The 27,785-nt window shown below is 52.2% G+C and overlaps 3 protein-coding genes across 3 annotated transcripts; 2 read left to right on the forward strand and 1 right to left on the reverse strand.

Annotated features, from left to right (window-relative positions):
- The first annotated feature begins 5 nt into the window (after positions 1 to 5).
- Positions 6 to 4,096, forward strand: MRPL2 (mitochondrial ribosomal protein L2). Its single transcript, XM_012640842.1, has 7 exons — positions 6 to 164; positions 1,236 to 1,404; positions 2,531 to 2,672; positions 2,786 to 2,901; positions 2,975 to 3,085; positions 3,388 to 3,461; positions 3,838 to 4,096. Exons 1-7 carry the CDS (start codon positions 69 to 71, stop codon positions 4,048 to 4,050), a joined length of 921 nt encoding a protein of 306 aa, XP_012496296.1. The 5' UTR covers positions 6 to 68; the 3' UTR covers positions 4,051 to 4,096.
- Positions 4,097 to 4,589: 493 nt separating this feature from the next.
- CUL7 (cullin 7) lies at positions 4,590 to 18,759 on the forward strand. The gene is made up of 26 exons (XM_012640843.1): positions 4,590 to 4,753; positions 5,559 to 6,146; positions 6,624 to 6,775; positions 6,917 to 7,417; positions 7,918 to 8,056; positions 8,156 to 8,352; positions 8,647 to 8,887; positions 9,756 to 9,993; positions 10,081 to 10,186; positions 11,186 to 11,413; positions 11,698 to 11,788; positions 11,890 to 12,061; positions 12,236 to 12,341; positions 12,626 to 12,721; positions 12,854 to 13,029; positions 13,353 to 13,486; positions 13,802 to 13,984; positions 14,237 to 14,343; positions 14,436 to 14,618; positions 15,658 to 15,818; positions 15,989 to 16,205; positions 16,308 to 16,572; positions 17,403 to 17,548; positions 17,685 to 17,811; positions 17,900 to 18,105; positions 18,364 to 18,759. Exons 2-26 carry the CDS (start codon positions 5,567 to 5,569, stop codon positions 18,685 to 18,687), a joined length of 5,076 nt encoding a protein of 1,691 aa, XP_012496297.1. The 5' UTR covers positions 4,590 to 4,753; positions 5,559 to 5,566; the 3' UTR covers positions 18,688 to 18,759.
- A 4,266-nt stretch (positions 18,760 to 23,025) lies between these two features.
- Positions 23,026 to 27,212, reverse strand: RRP36 (ribosomal RNA processing 36 homolog (S. cerevisiae)). The gene is made up of 7 exons (XM_012640794.1): positions 27,110 to 27,212; positions 25,361 to 25,508; positions 25,154 to 25,220; positions 24,957 to 25,061; positions 24,228 to 24,302; positions 24,003 to 24,120; positions 23,026 to 23,568 (listed from the first exon to the last, which is right to left on the reverse strand). Exons 1-7 carry the CDS (start codon positions 27,210 to 27,212, stop codon positions 23,432 to 23,434), a joined length of 753 nt encoding a protein of 250 aa, XP_012496248.1. The 3' UTR covers positions 23,026 to 23,431.
- Positions 27,213 to 27,785: the final 573 nt, after the last annotated feature.

Below are 27,785 nucleotides of genomic sequence, written 5' to 3' on the forward strand. Positions count from 1 at the left end.
GGGAGCGCCGGGTAGCCTGGCTAAAGGTAAGGGTGGCGTGCTGAGCCCAGCAGAGCCTGGCTACACCTATGGCCCTGTTGGCACTGACCCGCGCTCTGGGCTCCCTGAGGCTGGCGCCCCCGGCCGTCGCCGCTCCTGTCCCGAGTCTGCTCCCCGCCGCCCAGGTAATACACCTTAACCAGGAAGAAGGCTGTTTCCGTTTGAGCTGCCGGGGAAGGGGTTGCGAGTTTGGTCAGGAGTCTCGAAGGTACGTTACCTTGTATAGCAGACGAGATACCGGAGGTGAAAATGCTTTGCAGATCACCGGTTGAACAGATTTCAGTAATAACTAACATCGATTGAGTGCCTATGATAAGCCAGGCATAAGTGATAGATGTTACAAATAAATGAACTTTCAACCACTCCACAAGGAAGTTATTATCGTTCCCATTTTACAGATGAGACAACTGATAAGCGGTCCAGGATCACAAACCAACTATTGGAGCTAGGCAGTCTGGCTTCAGAGCCTGTGTTCTTAATCATTATGATATTATACCTACAAGGATGAGTTATTGCTAAGATTAGAGAATGCAGGGCAAGATACCAAGAATACGGGCCTCAGGTGAAGGTATCCTAAGGTCCCTAGTGGGCAACTGGTGAGTCACAGAAAAGAGAAGTTGTAAGTTTTGCCCCTCTGCAGCTCTCTGGTTGATTATGGTGGAGTTTGGCAGATGCATATTTAAAATTCAAAACCAAACCACTCTACTCTGAAATGTTGGGAATATACAGCAAGGAACAAGACAGAAATGATCCCTCCCTTCCATTCATATATGAAAAACTCCCAGAAACATAATGCAGAGGGCACAAGGCATTGGGTGCTAATGGTGGTACATGGATGTGTGGAATTTACCAGCTCTGAAGAAGGCAGTTGTTTAGGGAAGGAAAAGACTTCCTGAAGATGGAGAGTTTTCAACCAAATTTGGAAGGAAATGACCAAGGGGAGAACATTCCATTGACGAAATACTTGAGAGGTGAGAAGATCAAATGAGGAGAGGTAATCAACACACATACATCTGGATAAACATTCTACACTGGTATCCATGCAAGCTATAAAGGGTGGAGTTTTCGAACAGCTGGTCTAGGATACTTCCAAGAGGAACTGGGCTACAAGCTAAAATTGGTCTGTGCCCTGTTGGTTCTCTGATGCTTTTCCTTCAACTAGCTTTCAAGTGAAAGTGATTTCTTTTTTTCCCTAGGTGATGAACAATGCCTTCCTCCGATTGCCTTCTGCCTTGGTGTTGCTCCCCTGCCGCCCAGTCCTTACTTCCGTGGCCCTTAGTGCCGACTTTATGTCCTGGAAGAGTCGTACCAAGTACACCATTACACCAGTGAAGATGAGGAAGTCTGGGGGCCGAGACCATACAGGTGGGAGCAAAGGGATTTAACACATTGACTGCCACACTAGAACAAAATTTTTTCCTTGGGGCTATGGTGTTTTATTACACAAATAGAATAAAAACTTTCAAAACAATATGATCTTTCTAATTTAAGGAAAAATTTGTTATTTTTAATTGTTTTCTGTGCATGAGTTATATGCAACTTGAAAAATAGTTCTTGCTGCTCCCAAGGTGAAGAGAGATGTGAGTTACATATGCTCCAGGAGGCCTGGGCTCAAAACTAGTGTGAGTTAAATACAACTCACATGGCAGTTAATGTGTTAAGCATAAAGGGGGAAAACATGCTAGTACCCTAGACCTGTATATTAACACATTTATACCTTGTAAGGCAGAGGAATGTAAGTAAGCATTTATTGGGCTCCTTCTGCACATCATAGTATGTACATGGAAGCCAGAGAATAGAATACAAAGCAACAGAGAACTAGTCTGTGCCCCTAAAGACAATCACACACGGTGGTTCTTACCTGTAATCCCAGCTACTCCAGAGGCTGAGGTGGAGGATCCCTTGAGGCCAGGAGTTCAAGGCTGCAGTGAGCTATGATTGTGCCACTGCACTCCAGCGTGGGTGACAGAGTGAGACCCTGTCCCAAAAAGAAAGACAATAGTTGAAGAAAACTGGCCATACACAGGAAGTGTCATGACATTTTTCTTCACACACTTCAAAAATTTATAACAGCCAGGCACAGTGGCATGTGCCTGTAGTCCTAGCTGCTTGGGAGGCTGAGGCAGGAAAATTACTTGAGCCCAGGAGTTTCAGTCTACCCTGGGCAACACAGACCCTGTGTCTTTAAAAGAAAAAAAAAATTTTTTTTGTAACAATTGGAATTATTTGAGTATGATTTATATGGCTCTCTAAACTTACTGAATTCCATGATTTGAAAAGATTTTACCTGGAAGCTTTATACAATTGACCAAGTTTTGTGTAGGTGTTGCCCTACCTCCCCTTGCTCCAGTACACTGTGCTGGAGCAAATTTTTATCATTTTCTGCTTGTGCCATAATGCTGAGAAGCACGGCTGAGGATGGGCCAGTTTCTGATGCTGGGAGGTGAACTAGTCTGACCCAGAACATGTCCCTGAACTATCCTGACCACAGGCCGCATCCGAGTGCATGGTATTGGCGGGGGCCACAAGAAACTTTATCGCATGATTGACTTTCTGCGTTTCCGGCCTGAACAAGAGACCAAGCCCGGACCCTTTGAGGAGAAGGTTGTCATGGTCCGCTATGATCCCTGTAGGCAAGTTTGGGATTTGGGACGATGATGATGGGGTCTGAATAACTGCTGTGTAGCTTCTTAGAAGATGTGGGACTGCCTAGATGGATTGCTCACCTGTCCCTCACCCTGAACAGGTCAGCAGACATAGCTCTGGTTGCTGGAGGTAGCCGGAAACGCTGGATCATTGCCACAGAAAATATGCAGGCTGGAGATATAATCCTGAACTCTAACCACATAGGCAGAATGGCAGGTGAGAGATGGCTACCAGATGGGTGGGCTGGTGGCTGCAAAGGTTCTAGCGCTGATGAAATTCTGTCTTTTAGTTGCTGCTCGGGAAGGGGATGCACATCCTCTTGGGGCCCTGCCCGTGGGGACCCTCATCAACAATGTGGAAAGTGAGCCAGGCCGGGGGGCCCAGTATATCCGAGCTTCAGGTATGGGAAAAGGAGCTGCCTGGGTCTTACAATTTGGAAGGCCAAGGAGTGCCTGAGGTCACAGTTCTCTGAACCCATGGATCTACATCTGGTACTGGCACAGAAAAAGAAGAAAAGGAACATGAGGATGAAGATGAGCTTGCGTTTTGATCTAAAACATTGCATGCATGCTTCTTTGTTGTATCTGCTCCTAAAGGGCAAGGCAAGGCCAGCATGTGGGATATGGCCCTTTATAAATTCCCTCTCTGTCCCCGCCAATGCCTCCTCTCTGTGGAGGGTGGCAAAACTACTTCTTTCCCCAGGGACATGTGGTGTGCTGCTTCGGAAGGTAAATGGGACAGCCATCATCCAGCTGCCTTCTAAGAGGCAGATGCAGGTGTGTGTGGGTCCCGGTGGGAGGGATCAGCAAAGGAGGAATTTTTGGAATGTACCTTGCCTTCCTGGGATAGCTCCCAGGTGTTTTATGGTGCTAGGAACTGCCTTGAGCTGGATCTGTCCTTTTCTGCCACATGACTAGGTGTGTCTTGTCAGGTTGGCACCATGATGGAATAGGGAGGATGACTTTCTTTTTCAATTACCCAGTTTCTACTGTGGACCCACATTTAGGTTCGACCATGTTGTGCTTTCCCCCTCTCCTCTCCCTTTTCAATGAGTGTTTAAGAAGCCTCCCAAAAGTGGTGCCCTCAACATTGTCAGGCTTCCTCACCCCCACCCCTGACTGTGCATTCTCCTCCATCTGCTTTCTCTGTCAGGTACTGGAAACATGCATAGCAACAGTCGGGCGAGTATCCAACGTGGATCATAACAAACGGGTCATCGGCAAGGCAGGTCGCAACCGCTGGCTGGGCAAGAGGCCTTCCAGCGGGCTATGGCACCGCAAGGGGGGCTGGGCTGGCCGAAAGATTCGACCACTGCCCCCCATGAAGAGTTATGTGAAGCTGCCCTCCGCTGCTGCCCAAAGCTGATGATATTCCTGGACTCTAATAAAATGGTCCCCCCATTTTAATCTGTTAACTGTTTTTTTAGGGGGGTTAAGGATGGTACAGACTAAGTGTGGGAAAAAAAGCAAAAAGTATGAGAGAAAGAAAATGAAAAGGACAGGATGGAGCCCCAAGCCCAGAGCCTTTACATATAATGGAGGAGGAGGGCAATAAATGACCTCGGAGGTCTTTTCTGGCTCGGATTTTGGGAAACAGGGAGGCACTTCCGGCGTTAGGAGGAGGACCAAAAGGAAAAAAGGAAAGGGCGGTGCAGAGGAGGTGCCGCGCGTAGCCGCGGTGGCACCCGTAGCTCCGCCCCGGCGCGCTCCCAGGGCCCCTGGCTTTCCGCTGGGTCTGGCGGAAATAAGCCGTGGCTCTGCGGGGTAGCAGAGCCCTCGGAGCTGGGCGCGCGGCGCCGCAGGCAGAGACCAGGCTCCGCGCTGCCCCAGCGGCCGCCGACCCACGCACCGGCAGGGACAGTGGCTCGGCCCTGGAGTCCTGAGTCCCCGCGCGCCACGCCCCCTGCCTGTCCTGCCGAGGCACGCCCCCTCCCGCCTCTTCCGCCTCGACCCCTTCGGGGGGCCTCTGTTGGGCCCAAATCTTCGCCCGCGTCGACGCCAGCGTCTGTCCCGCGTCCCTAGCTCTGCGAAGGACAGGCCTCGCGCCAGGACCCCGGTGGACTTCTGAGGTGGCCAGAGCCCCGCCGCGGCCCCCTGCCCTTACCCTGGGTTCTCATCCGCTCACTCGCCCACCGAGCCTCGCGCTCACCGGACTTCGCGTCCCCCTGTCCTGCCGTGCCTCGGGATTCTAGTTTATCGGGCCTAGCCCCCCTCTCGCACCCTACCGCGCGCCCCTTGGGTCTCCTCTTGGGTCCCCGGTTTCCATCCCCAAGCATCGCGCCCCTCACCCACCGGCTCTCCTGTGCGCCCTGCTCTGCCCTGTGCCTCGCGCAGCGCCGCCACCAGACCCTCCTCCCAGCCCATCGCTCCCGGGGCTTGCCCTCCACCACCGGTGCTCTGGGTCTCTTCTTGCCTCTGAGACTTACACTCCTGTGCTTCATTCCTAGAGATAGCACCCCTTTGCCCTTTGCACACACAGTGGGGATCTCCCTCCCAACACCCCCACATTCCCCTTTGGGCTTAACACACCTCCTTCCCAGGGCTGCTGCCCTTGTCGCAAGGCCTGGGGATTCACTGTAACTCCAACGCTGCCTGCCCCTATTGTCCTCCTCCCACTGTTCCAAACTAATCCACTCCAGGCTGCAGAGCCTTGGAGACCTTCCTTTTAGCCCTCAAATTTTGTATTCTCTCAGAACAAATACCCACTGTTTGTCTATTTAAGCCTGGCCCCACCCAGCATGCAGCGGGCAACTCCTGGGCCCTGCTTTCCAGCCCGACAGCTGTTGCCATTTGCTTCCCCAACTCCTGGATGTCCTTAATTTTCTGACCTCCCCTCTCACTGCAGCTTGCCTGTTCTTTTCCCGTGTGTTCCAGGTGCCAGGATGGTGGGGGAACTTCGCTACAGGGAATTCAGGGTGCCCCTGGGGCCGGGCTTACATGCCTATCCTGATGAGCTGATCCGCCAGCGGGTGGGCCACAATGGGCATCCTGAGTACCAGATTCGCTGGCTCATCCTCAGGCGTGGGGATGATGGGGAAGGGGGCTCCAGCCAAGTGGACTGCAAGGCTGAGCACATCCTGCTATGGATGTCCAACGACGAGATCTATGCCAACTGCCACAAGATGCTGGGCGAGGATGGCCAGGTCATCGGGCCCTCCCAGGAGTCTGCAGGGGAGGCTGGGGCCCTGGACAAATCTGTGCTGGGGGAGATGGAAACCGATGTGAAGTGCCTGATTCAGAGAGCCCTTCGGCAACTAGAGGAATGTGTGGGCACCATCCCTCCCGCCCCTCTGCTTCATACTGTCCATGTGCTCAGTGCCTATGCCAGCATCGAGCCCCTCACTGGGGTATTCAAAGACCCAAGGGTCCTGGACTTGCTTATGCACATGTTGAGTAGTCCCGATTATCAGATTCGCTGGAGTGCCGGCCGGATGATACAAGCCCTGTCCTCCCATGACGCTGGTGAGGGGCAGTATGGGGAGGAAGGGAAAGCAGGAGAGGGGCTGGGTCGGCTCAGGGACTCACAGGACACTGTGGCAGGAGCCTCTGACCTCATCAGTACGTAAATGATTCTATTGCCTTTCTCTTAGAATTGGAAGAAAGGAGATGGGAATGGGGGTGGACGTGGGGAGGTGGGCATCTCTGCTGGAAGAGGAAAGAGTGAATCCTCAGGAACCACATATTAATTAGTTGGCTTTCTATGCAAAGGAAGAGTTTAGCCTATGGCAGATTGCATGTGTGTGTGTGTGTGTGTGTGTGTGTGTGTGTGTGTTTGTGTGAATAAGGTAGTAAATTTTGGCTTTTAAAACAATCAGCAAATCATGTCACTCCCACTGTGGTGGCAAAAGGATTGGATCGAGAGAGTGGAGGGTCTAGGAGAGATGATGCTTGGGAAGGGTGAAGTTAGGGAGCAGTTACTGATTGGGGTTTGGGTTACAGGGACCCGGACCCAGATCCTTCTGTCACTGAGCCAACAAGAGGCCATTGAGAAACACCTGGATTTTGACAGCCGCTGTGCTCTGCTGGCACTGTTTGCACAGGCCACGCTCTCTGAGCATCCCATGTCTTTCGAGGGCATTCAGCTGCCACAGGTATCCTGTGGGGGTGCAGGGTGGGGACAGCTGTAACAAGACCTAAAGACCAGGTTTTTGCACCTGTTTACAGAGGACAGTGTGGAAGGAGGGGCCAAAGATGGGACAAGGTGGATGTAAGCCAAAGGTTATATCCCACAGGTCCCAGGAAGGCTGCTCTTCTCCCTGGTGAAGCACTATTTGTATGTCACCTCACTCCTGGATCAGCTGAATGACAGTGCTACAGAACCAGGAGCCCAGAACAACTCTGATCCTGAAGAGTTGAGTGGGGAGAGGGGTCGGCTGGAGCTGGAGTTCAGTATGGCCATGGGCACCCTGATCTCGGAGCTAGTGCAGGCCATGCGCTGGGACCGGGCCGCAAGCAGACCAGGGAGCTCAGCACAGCCCTCCTGTTCCATCTTCCAGCCTCAGCTGGCAGATGCGGGCCCAGGGCTTCCACCCAGCCAGGCCCAGCCCTCCCTCAGGAGGTCAAAGCGGTTTCGCCCCCGCTCTGAGTTTGCAAGTGGCAATACCTATGCCTTATATGTGCGGGACACGCTGCAGCCGGGGATGCGAGTGCGGATGCTGGCTGATTACGAGGAGATCAGTGCTGGGGATGAAGGCGAGTTCCGGCAGAGCAACAGTGGCGTGCCCCCTGCGCAGGTGAGCGATCACAGTGGTGGGATGCTGCTGGGCATCTATTTTGAGTGGAGCATAGCTGCACTTCCATGCAGGGGGCTCCGGCAGGCCACCCAAGGAGAAAACCCTCAGTAAGACTGGGGTGGTGAAAAGGGGTCAGCAGGTAAGAGAGGGACCATTTGGAGGGCTGCCAATATCTGGTTTAGGAAGCCGTGAGATCAAGAAGACTCACACTCAGGAAGAAACTGACATAGCAAGAATCCCCTAAAGGTCAAGGTCAGGAGATGGGGTGGTCGAAGCCAGGAGGAAGTGTAGAAGCATAAGCCATCAAGGATTGGGTGAGAGGAGAGGCAGTCTCATCCCCAGGAGAGAAGGCATCTGTTTTGTGTTTGTGTGTTCTCCATATGCTAGTGTTTTGCTATTTGGTGGTCACCCTGAGAGCTGTATGTCCTCATTAACTGAGCCACAGGCAGTCACTAGTGACCTCTCTTCCCCTTCCCTCTCTTTTGTTCCCTGTCCTCCAGGTGTTGTGGGAGTCAACGGGCCGCACCTATTGGGTGCACTGGCACATGCTGGAGATCTTGGGCTTTGAGGAGGACATTGAGGATGTGGTCGCGGCTGATGAGCACCAGGGGGCAGTGGTCAGTGGAGCCCCAGGTAGAGGTGAGCTCAGAGAGGAAGCAGGGATCAGCTCTGAGCAGGGGAGCAGTGGCTGGCTGGGTGGACACTGACATCCCTGTGCCCCGTGGCGCATTTCCACAGCCCTTCCCTCCTGGCGTTGGAAGCCGATGACAGAGCTTTATGCTGTACCTTATGTGCTGCCCGAGGATGAGGACACTGAGGAGAGTGAACACCTGACCCAGGCTGAGTGGTGGGAGCTCCTTTTCTTCATCAAGAAGCTGGATGGACCTGGCCATCAGGAGGTTCTCCAGATCCTCCAGGAGAACCTAGATGGGGAGGTAGAGCCAGCATGGAGACACTCAGAGGTTGGAGGGCTCCACGGCAAGGGCTGGACTATGTAGAGCATTTGGAAGGCTCAGGATGAAAAGTGGAGGTCAGATAGCATAAGGGGCTATCTGGGGAGGAGAGGGGTCTGGAATGTTCGGAGGTGGGAGCTGTTGGTGAACTGTTTGGGGGAAGCCAGCTGCCAGCCATGAGAGGACGTATGTGCAGAGAGATCCCCACCCCTACCAAGGGCCCCTGGAGCCTCCATGCTGGCAGGGCTGCCTGCAGTGAGAGTTTCTCCCTGACAGCACATCCTGGATGATGAGATCTTGGCTGAGCTGGCCGTGCCCATAGAGTTGGCCCAGGACCTGCTGCTGTCTCTACCACAGCGACTTGATGACAGCGCCCTCAGGGACCTGATCAACTGCCGTGTCTATAGGAAATATGGGCCTGAAGCCTACCCATCCCTTCTAGAAACCCAGCAAGATGTCCTCCTGTTGGAAGCCCGGGCCCAGGCTCAGGAATCAGAAGATGCAGCCAGAGTGGAAGGTAGGTGCCAGACAGACACAGCAGCTGAGCAGACTTGCCTTTAGGGCATTAGCACAGGATGGATGTCTGTGCTGATTTTTGTGCAGTCCTATCTGGAAGAGACGGTACCTTATGAAAAATCTGAACTTAGGGATAAGTAACCAATGGAGAAGCAGACATGTTCCCTTAAAGAATGAAGGAGGATGTGAAGTAAGAAAATTGCAAGAGATTTTTGAAGCCTTAAAGAAGCTTGCACATTTAACTTTTTCTATTGTAGAGAAAGACAAATAATTACATGCCTTTAAAGGCAGGGAAAAGCTCTGCTCTTCGGAGACAGAAGGCTACTTTGTTTTTTGTTTTTTTCTCTGAGGCAGAGTCTCACTCTGTTACCCAGGCTAGAGTGCCGTGGCATCAGCCTAGCTCACAGCAGCCTCAAACTCCTGGGCTCAAGCGATCCTCCTGCCTCAGCTTCCCAAGTAACTGGGACTACAGGCACGTGCCACCACGCCTGGCTAATTTTTTCTGTTTTTAGTAGAGAGGGAGTCTCGCTCTTGCTCAGGCTGGCCTTGAACTCCTGAGCTCAAGCATTCCTCCAGCCTTGGCCTCCCAGAGTGCTAGGCTTACAGGCATGAGCCACCGCGCCCAGCCAGAAAGCTACTTTGTTATTTTAAGAATACAAAATGTAAAATCTGTCATAAAGTTGTCATATAAGTACATTAAGAGATGTTATGAGATCCCCAAATGTAACTTTTAGGGGGACAAAAGAAATTAAAACCATTTTTAGGAGAAATTAGAGAAAAAAGATTGAGAGTTATGAATCTGTCTATCCTTCGCTGAGCCTTCACATTACTAACAGTGGCCAACTCTTGGGACTCCCCACTTCCTGTAGTGAAAGAACCCCCATCTCAGAGCCCCAACACTCCCCTGCAGCATCTGGTGGAGGGTTATGGTCCTGCTGGGAAAATCCTCCTGGATCTGGAGCAAGCCCTCAGCTCGGAAGGGACCCAGGAGAGCAAAGTCAAGCCGTTCCTGCGGCAGCTGCAGCGGCAGCCCCAGCCCTTCCTCACGCTGATGCAGAGTCTGGACACTCCGGAGACGAACAGGGCGCTGCACCTGACCGTTCTGAGGTGAGGGCGTGGTCAGAGGCGGGCTTGGGCCAAGGGCGTCTCTGAGGCTGACTGCCATCTCTCTGCTCTCCCGCCTCTGTCCCCCAGAATCCTGATGCAGCTGGTGGACTTCCCCGAGGCACTGCTGCTCCCGTGGCACGAGGCCATGGATGCCTGCATGGCCTGCTTGCGGTCCCCAAACACTGACCGAGAGGTAGCCCTGCCCTGCTCTGGGGAGATGCTGGGAGGGAGAGAACACAAGGCAACCACTGGTGAGGCAGACCCTCTGGGCAAGGCTCTGGAGGGTATGATGGAGCCTTTGTGCTCTTGGTTTCAGTTTTGCTTTTAAAATAGAATTATATTTTTTTAAGTAGATAATACATTTATATGGTTCACAAATCACAATGCTATAACAAGGTATACATTGAGAATTCTCGTTCTCACCTGAATCCCTATTCTCCTAGCACCCCGCACATACCCACTTGTATCAATTATGTATTCTCCCTGGGTTCCCTTATGCAAATATAAAGAACCCCAAATGTGTGTTCTTACTTACATCCTCTTCTTACACAAAAGAAGACATGGAGAGATACAGATATAAACACTAAGAGCTTCGATGGCTCCTTTTTTGGCTGGGTCTATGGGAGAAAGGGGATGAAGGAGGCAGAGGGGCTGTCACATACCACAGTCCCCTACAAGAGGCTTCAGAAGGGGTCAGAAAACTAGAGTCGTGGTGGCAGTGGGTGTCTGCAGTCACCTTTGGCTGTTACCCAGATTGTGGTTTCTGAAGTGGATTCACTGAGTGCCCACTCACAAATCCAGTCCCTCTCAGTCCCCTCCCAGCCATCCAAGTGTCTGTGCTTGGGGCCTGAACATCTTAAAATGCAGCCCCACAGCTGGTTCTTGGGACAGCTGGGCCTGAATGAAAGAACCCAGGGTTGCTGTCTGCACCTGTTGCCAAGGGAATCAGTACCCTGGAACCCCAGGGTGGCAGGCCACCTCTTGGCTCTTTCCATTTCAGTTTGCCTCTGGTTCTCTGACTCCACCTGGCTCTCGCGTCTCCCCCATCCCTGTCTTTTTACTTCCTCACTCTGCCTAGTTCACTGCAGCATCCCCAGCACCCTGCACACCCTGGGTATATTCTACAACACATACCCTTGTGGCCTATACCGTGTCCCCTTTATTCACCTCCTCCTGGATGTCCCCACCCCAGGTGCTCCAGGAACTGATTTTTTTCCTGCACCGCCTGACCTCGGCAAGCAGGGACTATGCTGTGGTGCTGAATCAGCTGGGAGCCCGAGATGCCATCTCCAAGGCCCTGGAAAAGCACCTGGGAAAGCTGGAGCTGGCTCAGGAGCTGCGGGACATGGTGTTCAAGTGTGAGAAGCATGCACACCTCTACCGGAAACTCACCACCAACATCCTGGGAGGCTGCATCCAGGTCAGGAGGAAGGGCAGGGGAAGCGTGTGGGCTCCAAGCTGCATCAGAATCTGCGACCCAAGCAGTGTTGGGGAAGGGGCCGTGTTCCTGCAGCTGGAAATAGCAGGTGGCGCCAGTGAGCCTGGGGCATTCGTTCCCCACCCCCTTCCCTATCTGGGCCTGCTCTGCTGGTGTTATGGAGGAAGTCCCACTGCTGATTGGTCTTCCTTCCATATGTTTCCCTGTGTCTCTCCGTGTTCTTCCCCTCCTTCCTGTACACCTTCTCTCTGATGTTCCGGCTGCAGATGGTGCTAGGCCAGATCGAAGACCACAGACGAACCCACCGGCCCATCAACATCCCTTTCTTTGATGTGTTCCTCAGATATCTGTGCCAGGGTTTGTGCCTGTTCCCCGTTGCTCCGTGTTTCCACACCAATGTCTGTTTTCCCTCTATACCCTATCAGGCTGTGACCTCTACCCTTCCCACTTGCCCCCAGGCTCCAGTGTGGAAGTGAAGGAGGACAAGTGCTGGGAGAAGGTGGAGGTGTCCTCCAACCCGCACCGGGCCAGCAAGCTGACAGACCGCAACCCCAGGACCTACTGGGAGTCCAACGGCAGTGCAGGCTCCCACTACATCACCTTGCACATGCACCAGGGCGTCCTCGTCAGGTAACATGCTCCCACATGTATGCTTAGCCCCTCACCTGGGCTTTCTCGTGACTTCCCTGTATTTGTCTTTGGGGAAGCACCACCCCCCTGAACTTGAACTAAGAGTCCCCTGGGCTCTGTCTGCAAGGACATGACAGGTTCCAGTTCCGACTGGTTCCTCCTCCCCACTCCCAGGCAGCTGACTCTGCTGGTAGCCAGCGAGGACTCGAGCTACATGCCGGCCCGGGTGGTGGTGTATGGGGGTGACAACACCAGCTCTCTTAACACGGAACTCAACTCGGTAGGGGGCCCTGTGCCATTAGCCCACTCCTCACAGGATCTGCCCTCCTGCCCAGACTCTGAACTCCTAAACACCTCCCTGTTTTGACCCCTACAGAAAGTAGCGTCCTTTATTCCTGTGTGCATGTGACCAGGCCCTGAGCAGCGGGGGTGGCATTAGGACCCCTTGATCAGGACCCCACGTATCCCAGGGCTGGAGAAGGGAGGGATACAGCAGGGGGATGTGGGTGTTCTCAACACCCCCATCCACGTGTGTGGAGGTGACAGCCTTCTCCCCCCTGCCAGGTGAACGTGATGCCCTCCGCCAGCCGGGTGATCCTCCTGGAGAACCTGACCCGCTTCTGGCCCATCATCCAGATCCGCATAAAGCGCTGCCAGCAGGTGGGCCCAGGCTTGTGGGGTGTGGCCCTGGGTCTTGGGCAGCTCCAGGGGTGAGGCTTGAGGGCATAGTTGGCCCCAACCCATCACGAGGAGGGTGCGTGGCAAGTGAAAACAGGCTTCTGTGTATTTCAGGGCGGCACCGATACGCGCATTCGGGGGTTGGAGATCCTGGGTCCCAAACCCACGTTCTGGCCGGTGTTTCGGGAGCAGTTGTGTCGTCACACACGCCTCTTCTACATGGTTCGGGCACAGGCCTGGAGCCAGGTCATGGCAGAGGACCGTATGAGCCTCCTGCACCTGAGTTCTAGGTGTGTGAGAGCATGTCTATGGGAACGGTAAGGCTATTGCAGACGGCTGGCGGACCCAGGTCTCTGGGGGCTATAAGATGGAGGTTTAATACTCTTGGTGAGGGGGAGTGTTCTGAGGTGTGGGGAGAGGGGAAAGAAGGATGAAGAGATTTCTCTGGCAGGCTGAGAATGACATATACCGGTTAACGTAGGGCAGTTCTGGAGAACCGAGCAGGGCTCTGGTCTGGGTGCTGGGGGCCAGCCAGCTATCTTAGGCTGGGTGGACACTGGGGTAACTTACGCCTCAAGCCTCTGACAGCTTCCTCCTCCTTCCTCATCCCCAGACTCAATGGGGCTCTGCGCCAGGAGCAGACTTTTGCTCACCACTTCCTTCCCGACAACGAGGCTGCCCGAGCTCTGGGCAAGACCTGCTGGGAGGCCCTGGTCAGCCCCCTGGTCCAGAACATCACCTCACCTGGTAACCATCCCAACACCTGGCCCCTTTACCATCCCATTGCTTGGCTGCTGTAGCCCACTTCTTGCCCTACCCTAGAACCACCTGGGTTATGCTCTTGGCCCTGGTGCCTGCGTTCATCACCCCAGTGCCCTCTTCCCACAGCCCAGGGGCTGCCCGCTTTCCCACGTCTCCCAAGTGCCAGCTGACACAATAAGGTCAGGAGGGGCCTTGACACCCCCTTCCCTGTGTCGTTCTGTCCAGCTGCTCTTTTTCTACACTCCCATCCAGCCCAGCCTCCCCCATGCTGTGCCTTGGTTCGTTTGTCTCAATCTCTAGATGAGGATGGCATCAGCCCCCTGGGCTGGCTGTTGGACCAATACCTGGAGTGTCGCGAGGCTGCACACAACCCCCAGAGCCGCGCAGCAGCCTTCTCCTCACGGGTGCGCCGCCTCACACACCTATTGGTGCATGTCGAGCCCTGCGAGGCATCCCCGCCAGCGGTGGCCACTCCTCGGCCCAGTGAGTACTGGGGATTCACACAGGAGCTCTCATCAAGAGACTTCCCCTGGGCCCCCACTCGCATGGGCTCCTGTCCATCCTTCCCCTCCCTACATGCTTAGCCTGTTCTTCTTCTAGGTTTGTGTCAGCCTTATCTGGGAACATCATTTTGGGTGGCAGCATGTCAGGAAAGGCCTCAGGGCTCACCATCGGATGGGAAGGTGGGAGCTGAGGGGCTGCTCCTTGCCTCTGCTACTTTCTCTGTGTCCACAGAGGGCAGAAACAGAAGCCATGACTGGAGCTCCTTGGCTACCCGGGGCCTTCCAAGCAGCATCATGAGAAACCTGACCCGCTGCTGGCGGGCCGTGGTGGAGGAGCAGGTGGGCAGGAGCAGGTGTGGGGAGAGAGGGGCCACTATAAGGGTGGCACGTTGGGTGGCCAGCCTCTTCACGCTCCTGCCCCTTCCTTCCAGGTGAACAATTTTCTGACCTCATCCTGGCGGGATGATGACTTTGTGCCACGCTATTGTGAGCACTTTAATAATCTGCAGAAGTCGAGCTCTGAGCTGTTTGGGCCACGGGCAGCCTTCTTGCTGGCGCTGCAGAACGGCTGTGCAGGGGCCTTGCTGAAGCTCCCTTTTCTCAGAGCTGCCCACGTAAGCCTCCACCCTCGCCTCACCTCTGGGTCTCCCCACAGACTCTCCCTCATCTCACAGTGGCCCGCCCTTCCTTTCCCATTCTCTGATGAACATGTATTTGTATATAGCCGTGATATCAGAAACTTAAAAAATAGAAAAAAGAAGAAAATACTGGCCAGCAGCCTACCAGCCTAATATATCTTGATATACTTTCTCCTATCAGTAGGCATGATTTACAGTTTACTCACGAGTAGCTACAATGCTCTGTCCTGTTTTCTTTTGACTATTACATTAGAAGCCTTTTTCAGTGTTGCTATTTGTCCTCATTTTTTATTTTTGCACAAATACCATCCAGGGACGTACTATGATTTACTTCACCATTCCCATTTTTTTCAACGAATATTTAATGAGCACTTGAAATGTGTCAGGCACTCTGATTAGAGCTCAAGACAGAATAGGTAACAAGATAGATGAAGACCCGCCCCTTAAAGTTTACAGTCTCCTGGGCAAGATGCAGGTAAGTGAATGATAAACTGTTAAATAAAACGTGATAAGCGCCGTGGTAAGCAAGGGCGTGTAGCAGGAGCGTGAAGCCCTGGCTGCTTGAGTTGCTTCCAGTCCTATTTTATCAGTAACACCACGGTATGACCATCTTCATACACAGAACTTATTTTCTCATTTTAAACGATTGTTATTGTAATAGTTGCAATTTTAGCCACAGTTAATGTGAAAAAAGGTTTCCATAGTTATTAATATTGCTAACGTGTACAATTGTTAATGATCTTATAAAGTAGTACCAGGTGGGTACAACGTGTTGCTTTAGTGATATGTGCACTGAAGGCCTTGACCACAATGCAATATATCAGTGTAGCAAAATTGCACTTGTATCCCATGAATATTTACAGATAAAAAATAAATGGAAAAAAATAAAATAAAAGCATTGACCAACTTAGAAAGCTGCCAGCCATTCACATCTACTTTCCAGCCATCCTCACTGCTCCCACTCACCTGTTCCGCTTGCCTGTTCACGGTTTTCCTATGCTCTGCTGACGCCCAGGTGAGTGAGCAGTTTGCCCGGCACATTGACCAGCGGATCCAGGGCAGCCGGATCGGTGGAGCCCGGGGGATGGAGATGCTGGCGCAACTGCAGCGATGCCTGGAAACGGTTCTCATTTTCTCTGGCCTGGAGATAGCCACCACCTTTGAGCATTACTACCAGTGAGTGTGGACCTGGGTAACGGGAGCTAGGGATGGGACAGGATGGCAGGGGCAGGGCCAGAGCATGGGGCCTGGGAGTCTGGGATGCGGACAGGCTGGAGCCCTGGAGCAGGAGGCTGGGCCACGCAGACACCCACACCAAGCTTTGGCCTGGGCTGTGTGTGCTGCAGGCACTACATGGCAGACCGTCTCCTGGGCGTGGGCTCAAGCTGGCTGGAGGGGGCTGTGCTGGAGCAGATTGGTCCCTGCTTCCCCAACCGCCTGCCCCAGCAGATGTTGCGGAGCCTGAGCACCTCGGAGGAGCTGCAGCGCCAATTCCATGTCTATCAGCTCCAGCGGCTTGATCAGGAACTCCTAAAGCTGGAAGATACAGAGAAGAAAATACAAGTGGGTGCCTTGGAAGGGATGAGCAAGTGGGCAGGTAGGAAGGAAGAGAGGAAGAGCAGACTGGAGGAGGTCATGGCACCTGGGAACCCTGTGCCCCTTCAGGTGGGCTGTGAGGCCAATGGCAAGGAGAGTGAGGACGATGAGGAGGCTGGGACAGCAGCAGCGGTGGACGTGGTGGAGGGAGAGGAGGAGGAGGAAGAGAACGAGGACCTCTACTATGAAGGGGCAATGCCAGAAGTGTCTGTGCTCGTCCTGTCCCCACGCTGCTGGCCTGTCGCCTCAATCTGCCACACACTGAACCCAAGAACCTGCCTGCCCTCCTACCTGAGGGGCACTTTGAACCGATACTCCAACTTCTACAATAAGAGTGAGCAGCCAGGCAGAGGGGACTGGGGAGAGGATGGGCTGTTGGGAATGGACCTGGGGTTGGGGGTAGACCCTGAGGTTGGGAGCCCTGATGTGAAGAGGGATGGTCTTTAGGAGTAGGAATTCCCTGGGCAATGAGAAAAACTGAAGTGGATTTTTGAAAAGAAAGGGCAGGAGCTCAGGTTTCAGCTGGGGGGGGCAGGTGCTATCTGACACCAGAGGCCCGGGTGGTTGCCTTTCCTATCCTTAAATAAGACCCCGGAATCTCTTTGTGGGTGGTGGGGAGGATGGAGGCAGGAGGCACCTGAGGCCAACTGAAAGGGCTTTCCCTTGGCTGTAGGTGTCTGGCTCCTTCCTGGTCAGTCACCTGTCACCCTAAACTCCCCACTGGGGGCTGATCCTAGGCTGGGCAGCAACAAAGGAGGGGGAAGAGACTCAGGCCCTGCCCTCAGGGAGCTCTCAGACTAACGGGGCAGACTGTTTCCTCTCACAATATTCCAGTTGGATGAGAGCCCCAGTCTTTCCTCACTTCGTGGTTTTGTCTCCCTAAAAAATGAAACAAGGCAATCCTCGAGGGCACTGATCAGAGTCTTCCTGGCAAAAAGCTAGGCCCAGGGTGGTTCCCAGGTACTTGAGGCCCACCAAGGAGCTATGCACAGGGTAAGCTGAGATCCGGAAGCTCAGACCAGCAACCACAGTGTCCATAAATGGTGGGGCCACACACTCTGCAGAGATAAGCAGGGGCGAGGCTGGCCAGTGGTGTACCCTCATTCCAAGCCCTGACTGCCTCCTTTCCCCGCCTATCTCTCCCTTTTCCTGGTTCCTCTTCAGGTCAGAGCCACCCTGCCCTAGAGGAAGGCTCGCAGAGGCGACTGCAGTGGACGTGGCTGGGCCGGGCTGAGCTGCAGTTTGGGGACCAGACCCTGCATGTGTCTACTGTGCAGATGTGGCTGCTACTGTATCTCAATGATCTGAAGGTGGCCCAGCCTCTGTGCTCTCTCCCACTTTGTCCCTCACCTTCCCTCCCTAATCCTTGCCTCCCTATCCTTCTCCCCTCCATCCTCTCCTCTACACTTCTTAGGGGGCCCTGAATGTTGTTCATCATCTCTTAAGGTGGTCTCTGTGGAGAGCCTGCTGGAGCTCTCAGGGCTCTCTCCAGACATGCTGAATCAGGCGATTGGGCCTCTCACGTCTTCAAGAGGCCCCCTGGACCTTCAGGAGCCAAAGGATGTACCAGGAGGTATGCACTCAGGGCCAGAGGGTCCTCTGCTCTGAGCCAGGGCCAGCCTCCCCGTGGGCATCCACTAAGCGATCAGTGTTTATTTCAGGGGTCCTCAAGATTCGAGATGGCAGCGAGGAACTCAGGCCAAGGAGGGGAAATGTGTGGCTCATCCCACCTCAGACGTACCTGAAAGCTGAGGATGAAGAGGGCCGGAACTTGGAGAAGAGACGGAACCTTGTGAACTGCCTCATTGTCCGAATCCTCAAGGCCCACGGGGATGAGGGGCTGCACATTGACCAGCTTGTCTGTCTGGTAGGTGGGGGTGGGCACAGGAGGTTAGGAGGCTTTGCAGGGAGTCCGGGGCAGCAGGAGCAGGCCACATGAGGAGGTGTGTCCACGTTTGAAGCAACTGGTTCACTATGCAGCCTGGAAGTGTGTGAGGAGTGAGGTCAGGGTGCTTAATGTCCTTGATGCTTTGTGTTCTAGCAGCTTTTGGTTGGAAAAGAAGCTAGAGGTGGGGTAAGCTGGGTGCCTCTGACCTGCTATTCCCCCTTTCCTCTCCCATACCAGGTGCTGGAGGCTTGGCAGAAGGGCCCATGTCCTTCCAGGGGTTTGGTCAGTACCCTTGGTAGGGGGTCTGCCTGCAGCAGCACCGATGTCCTCTCCTGCATCCTACACCTCCTGGGCAAGGGCACGCTGAGACGCCATGACGACCGGCCCCAGATTCTGTCCTATGCAGTCCCTGTGACCGTGATGGAGCCTCACACCGAGTCCCTGAACCCAGGCTCTTTGGGCCCCAACCCACCCCTCACCTTCCACACCCTGCAGATTCGCTCTCGGGGTGTGCCCTATGCCTCCTGCACTGGCACCCAGAGCTTCTCTACCTTCCAGTAGCCCTGGAGATGGCGTCCAGGGTAGGTAGGGCTGGGGCTTTCTGGAGAAATAAAATACAGGAGTTTGATTATATGACCTGTGTGTGTTTGGTGACTGCTAGAGATCTGAACAGGGAAGGGGAAGGACCGCCTGGGACTCAGGTTGTCTGATGACATGCCAAGAGTCTTGTTAGTGTGAGGATTGTAGACTGGGAGAAAGGTAGAGGGAGTCAAGTGTGACTTAGCATCCTCCCCTAGGCAAGAGGATTAACTGGACTAGGATTTCAGCCCCTTCTCAGGGTGTGCCGGCAGAAGTTCTTTCACCTGGCAGGCTGGAGACCCAGGCCCACTTCAGCCACTCACCAGATGATGTATAACTTGGGCAGTGATCAAGCAGGGCTTCATTTCCATTGTTTGTGGAATTGGACCCGTCACTCCAGGACTCTGATGAGTAACAGGTATGGAAGTGTTTGACACGGTCAGGCCTTTACCAATGAATCCCTATTTTGGCTACCATTCCCAGCAGTGACTTCGATGCACTGGCGCCTTCCCTAAGTAAGGCTGACATAGTGAAGGTGAGATAAAAGACCCCTGGGCCACAGCAAGCACCCTGGAGCCTGACTGTGCATTCCATCTGATCGTTTAGGATCTGGGTTGGAAGCAGAGCTAGAAGGAACTGCAGTGCAGTTCTTACTTCCTCCCATAAGCTCCTCCACTTTGCCCCTCTTCCACTGCAATGCCTCCACCCCTCCTCTGGCCCCGCAGAGCTGTACATACTGTCCTCACACTCCTACCTCTAACTAGCCCCATAGGCAAGCCCCTGCCGCTGTGGGGGAGGTTTGCTTATGCTGCTACGATTGGCTCCCTTGGCCCCACCCACACTGAGGCAGGGCAAGTCAGGCCAGGGGACTCTGTGCCAGGGGTGGAACTCTGCCTCTTGGCGGGACCTCTGGTGGGAGGGAAGGAGGGATGACCCAGGCATTCCCGAGGTGACACGGAAAAAGCTATAGAAGAAAGGAGAGGGGAGAGTCAGGTGGTAAGGGAGGAGGGCACAGAGGCCAGACAGGGAACTGAGTGCCATCTAGGGCTGAGATTTAGAATAGACTCTATAGGGGGGAAAGGGGCCAGGGCCTGGGAGTCAGGCTGTTCAGGGTAAGGCCACAAAACAGAGGGCAGAGGGGGCCCCAGTGGACAGAGGGCTCATGCTTGCTTTGCAGTATTGGTCCCATGGTGCTGTTGGTGGCTGTCACAGCAGGTGCCAGCCTGTTGGCCCTATGGGACAGAATCCAGGCAGCAAACAGCTGACTGGGGCCACAGCGGACCAGGGCACACTGGGTCTGCTGCAGTTTGTCACTTGGGTGCCTCTCTCTACCTTTGTACCAGATATCATGGCCTACCTATGGCTCAGCTTAATCTTGAGCTGGCTCTCCGTTGCCAGAGTTTTTTGCCCTTCTCTGGGCTCTCATGCTCTTTATAAGCTAGCTCCCTGCTGTGGGCTCTGGTAACCAGGTCAGCATGCATTGCAGGTAGGGGCAGAGGATGGGACTTTCTTGCACTGAAAGCCCCAGTGCCCCAGTGCTGCTACTGCCCCCACAGGCTCCTGCATAGGCCGAGCCATAGACCACACCCTGAATTCACTGCAGCTGCTCAATGCCTCACGCATCCTACTCAAGCCGCCAGGCCCTCAGTCTCACATAAGCAGTGCTCATCTTCGAGGGACGAAGTCTCCAGCAATTCTTAAAAGATGAACACACCAGCTTTGCCCGGAAACCCTGCCTATTGCTGTCTGCACACCTGTGTTGCCCACCCTTCACAGCACACATCACCCCACTCCCAGACTCAGGCCTGCTTGATTTGCCCAAATTCAGGAGAGCAGCTCTGACTTCAGGCACAGCCCACCCTCTGTCACCAACACCAGGAAGGACCTGAGCCTTTCTCTGCCCTCAGGACCATCCATGCTAGAAGGCAGACAGTTGGCTTTATTTCTAAGATAACTCAGGGGACAGGAGTTTGCTACCCTGACCCCTTGTGAGGCCATCCTCAGTTGCAATTCCTTATCATCCCCACAACTGGTTTGGGGCCTTGTCTTGTCAAGACTAAGTAGTCAACCACCACCACCTCCCAAAAAACCACATAAAAGACCAAATATGGATTCCATTTACATGAAATGTCACGAAAAGGCAAAATCTATACAGAAAGATTAGTGGTTGCCTGGAGATGGGGAGATTGGGAGGACAAGTGTCAAAATGTTCCAAAATTGTGATAATAGTTGCACAAATTCCACGAATACACTAAAAAACACTGTATGCTTTATTTATTTATTTATTTTGAGGCAGGCTCTTGCTCTGTTGCCCAGGATAGAATGCAGTGGTGTCATCATAGCTCAATGCAACCTCAAACTCCTGGGCTCAAGCAACCTTCCCACCTAAGTCTTCCTAGTAGCTCTAACTATAGGCATGTGCCACCATGCCCAGCTATAGTTTTTGTAGAGATGGGGTCTATGTTGCCCAGATGGTCTCAAACTCCTAGCCTCAAGCAATCCTCCTGCTTCAGCCTCCCAAAATGCTTGGAATTACAGGCATGAGCCCCCCACCCGACCAAAACAACGTATGCTTAAATGGGTAAACTGTATAGTATGTGAATCATATCTCAATAAAAATGTTATGTTACCAAAAATAAATAATAAAAACCAGGTCAGGCATGGTGGCTCACACCTGTAATCCTGTAACCTCCTCTTCCCATGCTTGGGAACTCCCCACCACAAATCTAGATAGATCACAGGGCCCACCTCCCACCATATGAAATAGCTGCTGGCTTTCCCTGTCCCTCACCCTCCCTGCCCCCTCTTGCAGCCATGTGACCAAGGCTTGGTTAATCAGAACAAAGCAGGAGAGAAGGCAGAGTACATTTTGGTGGCAATGTGACACCTTCACATCAACATTCTGATTCTGAGGTAGAATTAAGAGTGCCTGTAATTGCTTAAACATTATTCCTCCCACCCCACTTTTTTAGAGCTTTTCTCCAACCTTCTTAGTAGTTCTGAGTCCAATAGTTGGATGAAGTTTTTTGTTGTTTTTATCTGCCAGATCCATTCTTTGACTTTAAAGTAGGATTGACACATGTGACACTGGGGACCCTCCACCACTGGATCCCTCACTCTCTCCTGGCAAGGCAAACTCAGGAGAAGAGTAGTTTATTCTTCATCTCCTTCCATTTCTATCATCAGAACTACATCTTTTCCCCCATCCCAGAGGCGTCAATAGATGTCCTACCTTCTGATTCTACCTCTCTTCTTTTTCTTTAGAGCTGCTTTTACGATAATAAGCTTTCTAATGTTCTACAGTTTATTATGATTTATCTAGCCTTTTTTTTAAAGTCCTGTTTGGGATTATCTGGGTTTCCTGATTCTTAAGAGTTTATATATTTCATCGATTTTAGAAAATTCTTGGTCTCTCTGAAATATTCTCTCCTTCTAGAATTTGGATTACATGTGTCAAATGTTCTCATGTGTTTTATCTTCCATGTTTTTTCACCTCTTTCCTTAGTTTCCATTTCTCTGTATCTCTGTGCTCCATCTGTGTAACTTCTTCAGATCTACTTCCAGTTCATTCTCCTTTAGGGAGAACTCTAATCTGCTACTTCACTATAAAGTTTCTAACTTCCAATGCTATATTTTTCTTTTGAGAAGTTTTACTTTTTAATCACACCAGTTGGGTCCCTTTTGATATTCTATTCATTAGTCATACTTTTTCTTTAAACAAAACATTTTATATATTTCTAATGTCTCAGTTTTTACCAGTCTGATTCTGTTGCCCATTGTTCCTAATGACTCTTGCTCATGGTGATTTCTTTCCTTGTGTGCTTTTGTGTTTTAGTTGTAAGCTCATATTCCTTGAAATTTTATCTCAAAGAATTCCTTGAGGCCTGGGTTTGAAGAACGATCCTCAAGAGAGGATTACATTTGCTTTTGCCAGGTGCCTGTTGACACCACCAATCTGAGACCACTTTAAACTAACTTATCAGCTTGAGGATTTTCCAGGCCACATGGGTAGTATAAATTCCAGTTCCAAACAGTACTGAGGGCCAGCTGTACTTACATATTATCAGGGGAGTTTTATGTTCCCACCTTCTACCCCCCCTTGCATCCCAAACCAAAGCCAAGTAGGCTGAGTTGTGGGATTGGTTCATAATTGAAATGACTGTGTCTTTGAAGGGCCAAGATTTAAGTAGGAGGGGTCTCTGATCTGACTTTCCACTTTCTAGAAGCTTTGGCTTTGTTGCCTAATCCTCCATACATAGTCCAGTAAAACAACAGTTCTAGGCCACCTACAAATCCCATAAAAAAGCAGAATAATAAAAAGATGAGTAACAAGAATGTTTATGAAGTGGCTCCTACATAAAGTGCCAGCCCTGGGAGCCACGAACAGATTCCATAGCCTACAGTGGCCTCAAGGTCACTCACTGGCCCCTCTTCTTCTGTACCAGAATCACTGGTTTAAGGCAAGGGTGGGAGAAGGTCACGAGGACATGATGAACCAGATCCAAGCAGAAGCAGTGTGGCTGGGCAGAAGGCTGAGCTACTCTTCTTGTCAAGCCCCGTGGGCAGTTGAAGAGCCCTCCAGCCTCCTCTGAGCCAACCTAGTTCAAGGGCAGCTGTGATCCTTGCCCTTGAACAGGAAGGAACCAGGAAAACAGGCCAAGCCCAAGACTGTCCCCATAGATCCATGTCTCCCTGAGGCAGTGGCAGAGCAGAGGACAGTTCCTTATTACTCTTTGCTCAAAGGGAGATGTCTCTTATCCTTGCCTGCATTTCGGCGCCTCTTTCGATTCAAGAAGCTCTCCAGCTTCCTTCTGCGTCTCAGCTCCTTGAACTTCTCCGCTAGGGCCAGCTGGCGCTGCTCAGCTAAATAACAGGGAGAATGAAAGCTGGTGGTGAGCAAAGCAGAAATCCCCCCCTTATTCCCTTTCCCAGCCATTATGCTGGGATACGTTGGTTGTTTAGAGCTCACCGGAATGTGTGAGCAAGCCAACTTTTCATATGCTCTATCTTACTCAGTTCAACCAACTATGAGCTCCTTCTATGTGCCTACCCAGCATATGTGTGGGAGGGTAGGGGTAGATGGAGATAAAAGCAACAATCCCTGCCATAATCTAATTAGGGATACAAAACTGGTTACAAATAACCCCTCTCTACTATTTCTACCTTTATTCAAGTAACTGTGGGATCCAGCTTTCATGCCTTCCTTAAAGGAGCTCAGGGACCTCCAACACAGTGCCTTGCCACTATAGCCTCCGCATCCGTGTCCCTGTAACCTGCAATAGTTATGTCCCACTCACATTTCTTCAGGAAGTATGGCCGATGGCCGTGCTGGGCCTGAGCCCGCCGTTCCTGCTTCAGGACCAGGTGCAGCTCCTGCAGCCGCTTTCGTTCCTGCTGTGCCATTTCTTGCTGTTCCTGAGGAGCAAAGATGAGATGAGATGAGATGGATGAACAAGAGGGACTGTGAACACCTCCCACCTTTAACTGCTCTCACTACCCACCTGCAATTATTACCCACTCACCATTCGCTGAAGCAGCTGCTGCAGTTTCTCATGCTCCTCCCCTGAACGGTGCTTCTTCAACTGCTTTTTCACAAGCTCCACATTGGAAAATGAATATGATGGTTAACCTTCTGTAAATGGTAGCCGAAATTCTGTGCCAAGCATTATTTTAAGAGGTTCACATATATTAGCTCAATAACACTGAGACAGTAATTATTACTATCATTTTTATGATTAGAAAACTGAAGCATTGAGAGATTAAGTAACTCACCAATGTTCACGCCACTAGTAAATTGACGAGCCAGGATTTGAATGTAAGAACCAATTTAGAGAGAATTAAATCTGCCCCGGCCAGCAGGGTGGCTCACACCTGTAATCCTAGCATTTTTTCTGGGAGGCCAAGGCGGGAGGATTGCTTGAGCTCAGTAGTTCAAGGCCAGCCTGAGCAAGAGCGAGATCCTGTCTCTACCAAAAATAGAAAAAACTAGCTGGCCATGGTGGTGTGTGTCTATAGTCTCAGCTATTCAGGGGGCTGAGGTAGGAGGAACGTTTAAGCCCAGGAGTTTGAGGTTGCCTGAGCTAGGCTGATGCCTTGGCACTCTAGCCCAGGCAACAGAATGAGTGAGACTTACTCATAAAAAAAAAAAACCTGCAAATCTGCTCACTGCTATGCTTCCTGCTCCCCTCTGCCCAACTCTCTAACCTGTGCCCTAGTTTCCCACCCCCTTAAACCAGTCTCATGCTGCATACCTGTTTCTCTTTGGCTCGGATGTCATCCAAGAATTGGTATGTTTTGTCAAACACCTCAGGATTATATTCTCCTGATAGATCGTCAAAGCGGGGGTCCCGGGCCACCTTTGGAGAGAATAAGAGAATACAAAACAGAACCGTTCAGTTGCCTTTTACTGAAAGTGAAAGCGAGAAAATGCTTCCTACCTTTTCCTCACCTTTTTACAGATGGGAACAACCTGACGTAAAAATGGTACTTGGATCTTGGCTGACATTTCCAGAGGCCTATGGAGAAATTAAAAGGACAAGTCAAGGGGACTGCAGTTTTGGTCAATGGCTTCCCATCTGCAGCCCAACAAAACAAACATCACTCAAGGTCCCATCTACTCAAGGTTCCACCTTCTAAGGCAGGCCTTGTTCCTCACCTGTGCTTATCTGCAACACATGTACTTTGGACAGATGGTCTAGAACGTTGTTTCTTAGTGCTGTTTGCAACCACCAATCGTTTATATGTCTTAGTGCCCACTTGGCTCTCCAATTCCAACAGCTCCTCAAATGACATGTTAGATGTGCCTGCAGAAAGGAGGGACACACAACTCAGTTCAGCATGTCCCACTGCAGAAAAGACATCATCCCATCCTCACTCCTTCGGTCGCTAATGATTTCTAATATCCCTCTCAGATCAATCATTATTATAAGTCCCAGAAGCACAGGCTGTAATGCTGTTACACTGACACCTAACTCCCAAACTATTTCAGCTACCTGGTGGCTCATCTTGACAAGGCAGGTATATATGTAAGGTCAAAAGTGGACCAAACTGTAGTCCCTTCTTTTTCACCCTCTCTTTTAAATTACTCCTTCACAAGTTTCCCCCAAAAGGGCCTCCATCTCCCTTGCTCAGCTACACTGCCAATGTCCTGGTTCATACTCTCAGCATCTCTTACCTCAGTCAGTGCTCTAGCCTCCTAACTGGTCTCCCAACCTCCAGCCTCACTCCTCTCAAAGCTGAGCTCCCCACTTCAGCCTCAGAGAGGACAGAAAATGAAATCAGAGCGTATCACTCCCACACATACACTTCAAATCATGTTACTCCCTGGACTCAAAACTCCCCAAAGATTTCCATCTTGCTCAGAGTAAAAGCCATATCTTACAGTGGCCTTAAGCCCCTGTGTGACCTGGCCCCGTGTAACATCTCTAATCTCATCTACCAATCTCTTCACTCCTCTCCAGTCAACTGGCCTCCTAGCAGTATGTCCCCACCTCGGTTCCTTTGCACATGTTGCCTCCACTTGGTACACTTCCCCCACACGTATGTATTGCCTGCTGCCTCACCTCCTTCAAGCCTTCGTTCAAATGTCACCTTCCTAGTGAGGCCTTCTTTACCTTACTTAAGACTGTTACCCCTCCTCTGCTTTCTCTCTCTCCACACCCCGTCACTTTAAAAAAAATTTGAGATATAATTCAAATACCACGAAACTCACCCCTTCAAGTATACAAATTAGTGTTTTATTGCCTTTTAATTAATTTGCTTGTCTGCCTTTTTTTTTTTTTTGTGCGAGAGTCTCGCGCTGCCGCCTGGGCTAGCGTGCTGTGGCGTCAACCTAGCTCATAGCAACCTCAAACTCCTGGGCTCAAGCGATCCTCCTGCCTCAGCCTCCGGAGTGGCTGGGACTACAGGCGTGCACCACCAAGCCCCGCAAATTTTTTGTATTTTTAGTGGAGGCGGGGGTCTCGCTCTTGCTCAGGCTGGTCTCAACTCCTGACCGCAAGCGAGCCTCCCTCCTTGGCCTCCCAGAGTGCTAGGATTACAAGGTGCGAGCCACCGTCCTTCTGCTCCATGAAGACAGGAATGTTTGACTACTTTATTCACTACTGTATCTCCAGCAGCTAGAATTGTGCCTGAATAAAAGTCTGCGGAATTTGTTGAACACTGACTTACCAAGCCTTCACCAGCCACCCAAGCCCTTTTCCGCCTCCGTGCTATTACTGCACAAGCCGTTTCCCGTTGCCGAAAACCCTCATCCTACCTTTAAGAAACTGCTCAGGAAATCCTAACCCCGGAAGCATCTCAACTCCCACTTCCCACTGCGCTGGGGGAGCTCCCAGTGTTTGCCTCTTTCAGGGAATCCAGGCTCCTGAGAGCACTCCTCCCCACCCCGGCCCCGTGCCCTCACCCCTCTGCAGGTCGCAGGCCGCGGCCCCGGGCTCCTCCCCGGCGTCCTGAGCCCCGCGGGGACGTCGGGCCGCCGCCCCGGCTGAGGGACGTGTTCCCCGCATCGCTCACGCAGCGTTAGCAGGACGAATGGCGCTACTTCCGCTCACGGCAGCTCCTGCCCCGCCTCTTCCGGCGTTCCCCGGAGGCCGGGTTTCGACGTGATGATGAACGGACAGAAAATACAGGCTGCGCGCTCGGGCGGCCACCAGGGAGCCCGGCCCAAAGGAGAGCCCGCCCCGGAGAGAACGTCGTAACCTTCTGCTCGAGTCACACGGCGCTGAGTTCCGCGCCCCAGAAACTGGAGCCAGGCCTTGGTGGCATTTGGTTTCCTAACACTGTTGACTGAGAAGCCAGAACCTCAGGAGTGCCCGTCTTCAGTACCCAGCCCCCACAGCAGGCTCCTGCCAACTCCACCGATTCCACAGAAACACATCACACGTTTGGAGATTTTAATTCATTTTTACAAAATCTGACCTGGCTGAGCTTCATGGTACAGCAACAGCTCAAGGAAGGGTGGGATTATCTGCTGGTCCCCACCTCCGCAGGTCGGGGAGAAGGAGGTCTCATGCCAACAGCAGCAACTCCTCTCAGCTCCCAGTCAATGCTGACGGCTCAAGCAGGGGGTGGGGGTGGGG

This window comes from Propithecus coquereli, unplaced genomic scaffold (assembly GCF_000956105.1).
Source record: "Propithecus coquereli isolate 6110/MARCELLA unplaced genomic scaffold, Pcoq_1.0 Scaffold158, whole genome shotgun sequence".
Lineage (NCBI taxonomy): Eukaryota > Metazoa > Chordata > Mammalia > Primates > Indriidae > Propithecus > Propithecus coquereli.

Bases quoted from the DNA above. Each gene is read 5' to 3' on its own strand.
- MRPL2 (XM_012640842.1), top strand. From the start codon at position 69: ATGGCCCTGTTGGCACTGACCCGCGCTCTGGGCTCCCTGAGGCTGGCG. The intron at 165-1,235 runs GTAATACACCTT...TTTTTTCCCTAG, and splicing joins GTCTGCTCCCCGCCGCCCAG to GTGATGAACAATGCCTTCCT. The intron at 3,086-3,387 runs GTATGGGAAAAG...TTCTTTCCCCAG, and splicing joins CCAGTATATCCGAGCTTCAG to GGACATGTGGTGTGCTGCTT.
- CUL7 (XM_012640843.1), top strand. From the start codon at position 5,567: ATGGTGGGGGAACTTCGCTACAGGGAATTCAGGGTGCCCCTGGGGCCG. The intron at 7,418-7,917 runs GTGAGCGATCAC...CCTGTCCTCCAG, and splicing joins GTGGCGTGCCCCCTGCGCAG to GTGTTGTGGGAGTCAACGGG. The intron at 12,342-12,625 runs GTAGGGGGCCCT...CCCCCCTGCCAG, and splicing joins TTAACACGGAACTCAACTCG to GTGAACGTGATGCCCTCCGC.
- RRP36 (XM_012640794.1), bottom strand. From the start codon at position 27,212: ATGCGGGGAACACGTCCCTCAGCCGGGGCGGCGGCCCGACGTCCCCGC. The intron at 24,303-24,956 runs GTATGCAGCATG...TCCAATGTGGAG, and splicing joins TCCGAGCCAAAGAGAAACAG to CTTGTGAAAAAGCAGTTGAA. The intron at 23,569-24,002 runs GTGAGTGGGACA...CCTGTTATTTAG, and splicing joins GCCATACTTCCTGAAGAAAT to CTGAGCAGCGCCAGCTGGCC.